The sequence below is a fragment of the Rhinolophus sinicus genome, linkage group LG06 (assembly GCF_036562045.2).
Source record: "Rhinolophus sinicus isolate RSC01 linkage group LG06, ASM3656204v1, whole genome shotgun sequence".
NCBI classification, from domain to species: Eukaryota; Metazoa; Chordata; class Mammalia; order Chiroptera; family Rhinolophidae; genus Rhinolophus; species Rhinolophus sinicus.
Window position 1 is genome coordinate 122,581,566 of NC_133756.1, and position 5,848 is coordinate 122,587,413.

The 5,848-nt window shown below is 39.0% G+C and overlaps 1 protein-coding gene across 1 annotated transcript; it reads right to left on the reverse strand.

The window, feature by feature from the left end:
- Window positions 1-257: 257 nt before the first annotated feature.
- On the reverse strand, window positions 258-1,111 carry LOC109460427 (olfactory receptor 56A4). The gene is given in 2 exon segments (XM_019755823.2): window positions 258-526; window positions 529-1,111. Coding segments are annotated over 2 exon segments (810 nt in total). The 5' UTR covers window positions 1,070-1,111.
- Between the last annotated feature and the right edge of the window lie 4,737 nt (window positions 1,112-5,848).

Below are 5,848 nucleotides of genomic sequence, written 5' to 3' on the forward strand. Positions count from 1 at the left end.
ATATAATTATGGTTTGATAAATCCTTTCACATAGATGAGGTCAGGAGAAACTTCCAGGTGACTCCAGAATACAAAAAACTAAGGTTCCTGTCTATTCAGTAAAAAAAACAGGAACAAGACGTGAATATCTCCATAATCAACTGAAACAATGAAGAAAGAAAAATCCAAACCTATTTCTGCAGTAACTATTTAAATTTCCTATGCATCATGAAAATCATTCCCCATTATCAATTTTTGTTCCCTAGGTCAGATCTCACTTATTTTACCTCTTGCAACCTCCTCAGCAGTTTCTTCATTCCCTGCTTGATCTCCTTGGTTCTCACACCATACACAATGGGGTTCAGAGCTGGAGGGATGAGGTGGTGCAGGATGTTAAGCAGGATGGGGACATCTGGGGAAATTCTCTTTCTGGCCAGGTTAGTGATGACCAGAACCAGCAGGACTGTGCTGAAGAAGAGGATGAGGATGAAGTGGGAACCACATGTGCTCAGGGCCTTGGCCGCAGCACCCTCAGCCTTGATCCTCAGATGCAGTTCTTGATGATGGTCTCTGCACAGTATCTGAGTCTGGCAGAAAGGATTGGAACAGGAAGAGAAAAGAGGGCATTTCGGGCCACAACAAAGAGGGCAGCCCTAGCCACAAATTGGTCAGTGATGATGGATGAGTAGCGTAATGGGTGACAGATGGCCACATAGCGGTCATAGGCCATGACCATGAATGTGCAGGATTCCATGGTCAGGAAACTGTTCATGATGAACATTTGGAGGAAGCAACCAGAAAAACTGATGGATTTATTGTCAAACCAGAAGATGGCCAGGACCTTGGGGATGACGGTGAGGCAGAGCACCATGTCCAGCAGAGAGAGGAGGCTGAGAAGGTAGTACATGGGCTGGTGCAGAGAGGCCTCCAGCCAGATGGTGATCAGGATGGTGGCGTTGGCTCCCATGGCCAGGAGGAAGAGGAAGCTGAGGGGCAGTGACAACCAGTGCTGCCAACTCTGGTAGTTAGGGAAGCAGGTGAGGAGGAATTCAGAGACTGGAGCAGTGGAGTAGTTGTTTGGCAATGCCATGTAAAGTATTCTGATCACAACTGACACTTCAGAAATCCTGGAATGTTTTCTGAATGGTAAGACAAAATAAATTGTAAGACAAAAATAAATCCATCCAGACATAATAAATACCCATGGAGAATTAACTCATTTTCCAAAGAACCATTGATAAATAATAGTAGTTAAGTGCCTGGTACTATTCTAAGTATTTGATAAATATAAACCCATCCATTCTGTTAAAAATCCTAAAAGTAGAAGACAGTAAGATGACCATATTTCTTATTTGCCTGGCATAATTCCCATTAATGCCCCTTTTCACTCTTAATATAAGTTTCCCAACTTGGTTGATGAATTACATGATCATCCCTTTTATGAGATACTACCATTGTTATTCCACTTTTACATGTGAGGAAACAAAGGCAAATGTAAGTAAAATCATTTTACTAAAATCACAGTAGTGATGCCATGATGTGCAACTATAAAGTCAGAATTACAGCTCTTACTACCTTTTCTATCTCTATAAACAAAAACACTTATGCAGGCTATGCTACTACAGCAGATCAGCCATAGGCTTCAAACAAATGCCTGCCCCTTCCTTCCTCCAGGAGAGAACATCACAGGCAAAGGAGAAATTAGACATAAGTACACCACCAGAAAATATCTGAAGACTTCATTAGCGTTATGAGTATCATTTGTGCAGGAAATAGCACCTTAGAGAAGCTATGAAAAGGTTTCCTAATGTCTTAGGCAAGTAGTTGAGAATAACAAATTTCAGGAGTCAGCGGATTTGATGCAACTGTACTATTCCAAGAGTGAGTGATATGAGCACCTGTTGTCGTCATCTGATTCCATGTGGATTCTCCATCAGTCCCAAACACAGACTAAACAGCTTCTCATGGGTCCCTGGCTTGGTACACTATAAGTAGTTACAAACAAATTCAAGACACTTATGAGATAACCTTTTATATGGTTGCCATGCTAAAGCCTATCTCATAACATTAATTGATCTACCACAGTGACACTATTTGTTTTCAATGCTCGGAGGAAGTCCAACCTCCGCCAGTTTTTGTCAACAATGGTAGAGGTCCTGAAGATTGTTGGACCCTCCTAGCGTCAGCTTCCCTTTCTTTTCTGAGAGAGCAAATGCCTGTTCCTCAAAGGCAAGAATTAAGTGGGAATATTTAAAGGTGGATTTGGAAGTTGGAAGAAACAAATTTGCCCTTCTGTTTTGCCTAATATAATTGTCACTTTCCATATAATCTATAGTAGCACTTCCAATAGAAATATAATGAAAGCCAGATATGAAATTTTTAATTTCTAGTAGCCACCCTAAAAATTAATAGGAAACATGCCAAATTAATTTTAATTGCATGTTTAATTAATTTTAAACATGCAAAACAGTAATATATGCTGTTTTACTCAACATATCCAAAATATTATAACTTTAACATGTAGTCAATGTAAAATACTGTTAAAGAGCAATTTTGCATATTTTGTTTTTGTTTTTGTACCTGAGTCTTCAGAATCAAGTGTGTATTTTACAATCACAACACATCTCAATTCTGACTAGCCAAATGCAGCTACTGGCTGCTATATCGGACAGCACAGGTCTAGTTTGGGAAAACTAAACATGCCTCTTTTTATTTTGCTTAACATATGAGTTTGCTCTTGGTGTTAGCCACATGGCATCTACGACTCTTGGGTTATAATGAGGAACTCCTTTCATTTAGTTCTATTTCTGGGTCAGCTCAAAATTACAGTTTGTATTTTCTTTTTCAATACTCTCCATCAAGTTTTCTTTAGAGATTTCTTAGTAAAGGTATCTTTCAAATTCAGGGTGGGAATACCTCATTAAGGACAGAGATAATCAACACTTCCAGAGTCCCCAGTTTAGGTAACACAGATGCCTCTACCAGAGCCTCAGACTTTCCAGCAACCCCAACCTCCTTGACTCATGCTAGATACCACTCTTCTCCCCACTCTTACCTTTAGCCAGTGAAGTTATTTATTTGTTTTAGAATCAATGTCACTAATTAGTAAAGAGTGCCAAAATGTCCAGATATCTTCAAATGTGGTCAGAGGAACACTATTCTTTCACATAAGATATATTTGGCAAGTGGAACTAGGTGATGTTAACAAAGGGTGGCAAAAGATCTGAGGTTCAAATGGGTACAGGGTTTCTTTTGAGGGTGATGAAAATGTCTATAATTAGAAGTGATAGTTGCACAACATTGTGAATGTAATGGAATAAAACACTTTAAATGGTAAAAAAACAAACAAACAAACAAAAACAGAGGTAGAATCAGAATCAGAAAACAATTATAGTTTCTGACATAAATCCAGATAAAACCTATCCCGTTAGTCCGACCATACAAACTTAACCTGTGGCCAGATCCCAGTTACCTTAAAGAAATAAATCTATTTCTATGAATTCATCTTCTTTGTTTCTAATTGGTTATGGTGTTCTTTTTTCTGGATCAATGAACCAGAAATAAAGAATTGACTCCACACACAGTCTGGAGTCTTCTGGGGAGCATGGTGGCTTGAGCAATAGTAAAGCTATTCTGTCCCAGCCAGAAAAGCAGAAGGGAGCAAAGGTAGGAGACAAGGTAGGAAGAGAGGAAAGGCCAGGAGGGAAGTAAGTAAGTAATCAAGGCAGCTGGGATTAAGGTCCTATATCATCTGGCACTACATCTAGGGCAGTCTTCTTTAGGTGGGGCTAAATTTTTTCAGTTAAGAATTGTAGTTAACAATATAAACTCCTGGTCTCTTATTGCCATAGTCAACAATGAAGGTATAGATTTCATTCAAGAACACTCACCCTGAAAATCTTAGTTTTTCTAAATAGGTAGTATACAGCTTACTCTAGAAAAACTTTGTTCCCATATGAAAACAGTGACCCACCAGATTTGGGGAAATTAGAAGACTCTGATTCTGAAGTACCACATATGTCATAGTCCTACAACCAGAATTTCTTCTTCCAGCTTGCCTTGGATACATGCCTCATCATTCCCATTGTCAGGACTTTCCTGGCTCCAATCCAGACCTACCAGCTTGAGGAAGCTGTACTGTACTGCTACTTATGACTGCTTACTGCACCATCTGGACCAGCCCCTCATAGGCTCCAGAGGCTAAATTTTCATGGCCCTAAGCTCCTTTCTGTCCCTTCCCTCCCCACATCCCACAGGGGCTAAGATCACTTTAGGCATCTGAACCTAAAGCATAAGGCCCATTGTGTGTGGGGAGAGGCAGGGGAGAAAACACAGAAGATAAAATTCAATATAGGAGTAGTGGTGAACAGGGAGAAACCAGGAACAGTAGTGGTGAACAGAGGAAACCAGGAAGACATGGGGGGTAAGGGTCACATAAAGAGCATATATGTTTGAAAACAAATATTTCTAAGCTTAGGACAGAAAGAAATTTATTTCAGACATTAGATGTGCAATTAGAAAATTTATGTTTAAGTGAGGATTTAATATTATCTTAAAACTGGAGTTATTTCATTATGGCCAGTGTACAAAAAAATGGGCTATGAAGTATAATATGTTATGGACATATTATTTTCCCTTATTACCCACAGTGCAGTGGCTTAATTGGAAATAGAAATGGACAAGTGAAACTTTTATTTTTTTATTGTGGTAAAATTGGTACACAAGAATATATATATTTCAGGTATACAACATTATAATTCAATATTTGTATACACTACAGAATGTTCACCACCATAAGTCTAATTATCATTCATCACCATACAAATGATCCCCTTTAACCATTTCACCCTCCCCTTAATCCCTTTCCCTGGTGGTAACTACCGATCTGTTTTCTGCATCTATGAGTTTGCCTTTGTTTTGTTTTGTTTGTTTTGTTAAAGAATAAATTTAAACCAAGTAAATGTGATTACCTAATTGGCTTTATTAAGCAATTAATTAATCAGGCAGCATCCCATCCAGCAACTCTCAGGTTGGTGCAAAAGTAATTGTGGTTCAAAAGTTAAAAATAATTGCAAAAACCGCAATTATTTTTGCACCAACCTAATAGAAGGGCTCTGAGGGCCCGTACAAAATGGGAGGTTTTTATAGGAAGAAGCGTGGAACAAGGGAGCTATTAACAAAAGAAAAGAAAGGATTATTTTTAGACCAAGATTTATTCTTTTGGGAGAAAGGGAACAGCAAGTGTTTTTTTATCATGCAGACTGCCTCTTCTTTCTATGGAGGATGAAGAAGGTCCATGTGACAGATTGCCTCATTGGTGTTGACCAGAAAATTCCAGACTAGCTGATTAAGATTATGTTTCTGGGAGAGACTGAACTACCAATTAGGTTAGGTATTAAATCTAAGTTTGGGGTCATGGGCTTTAGTATAAATGATGCCATTTTGGGTTTGTGGTTTTTCTCTGTAACAGTTCGTTTTGTGAAAAATGTATTATTAATGATAGGGCATAATAAGAGTGTGAAACTTTGACTCACTCACTGGGTAAATAAAGGTGCCATCTGCCTATGTGTGGTAGTAAAGGAGAAATGCCTTAGAACGCTTCCAGGTACCAGAAATAGGAGCGAGGGAACTAAAGAGGATGCTGAGACACAGTCCTCCATCTTTGCCACCTCACCAGGTCTGAGTTACAGGATTAGGACTGCAGTTGTGTTTCAGATGATGGGATAGAGCTGGGCAAGATACACTTCTGTTGCTTTGAACGTCTCTATGTCTTCTGAAGAGAACCTTGGGTTGACTATCAGCTTCATCCCATCTGGCCAACCTAGTACTGACATAAGTAATACTTAGGGATAGAGATAATTCTGTTATA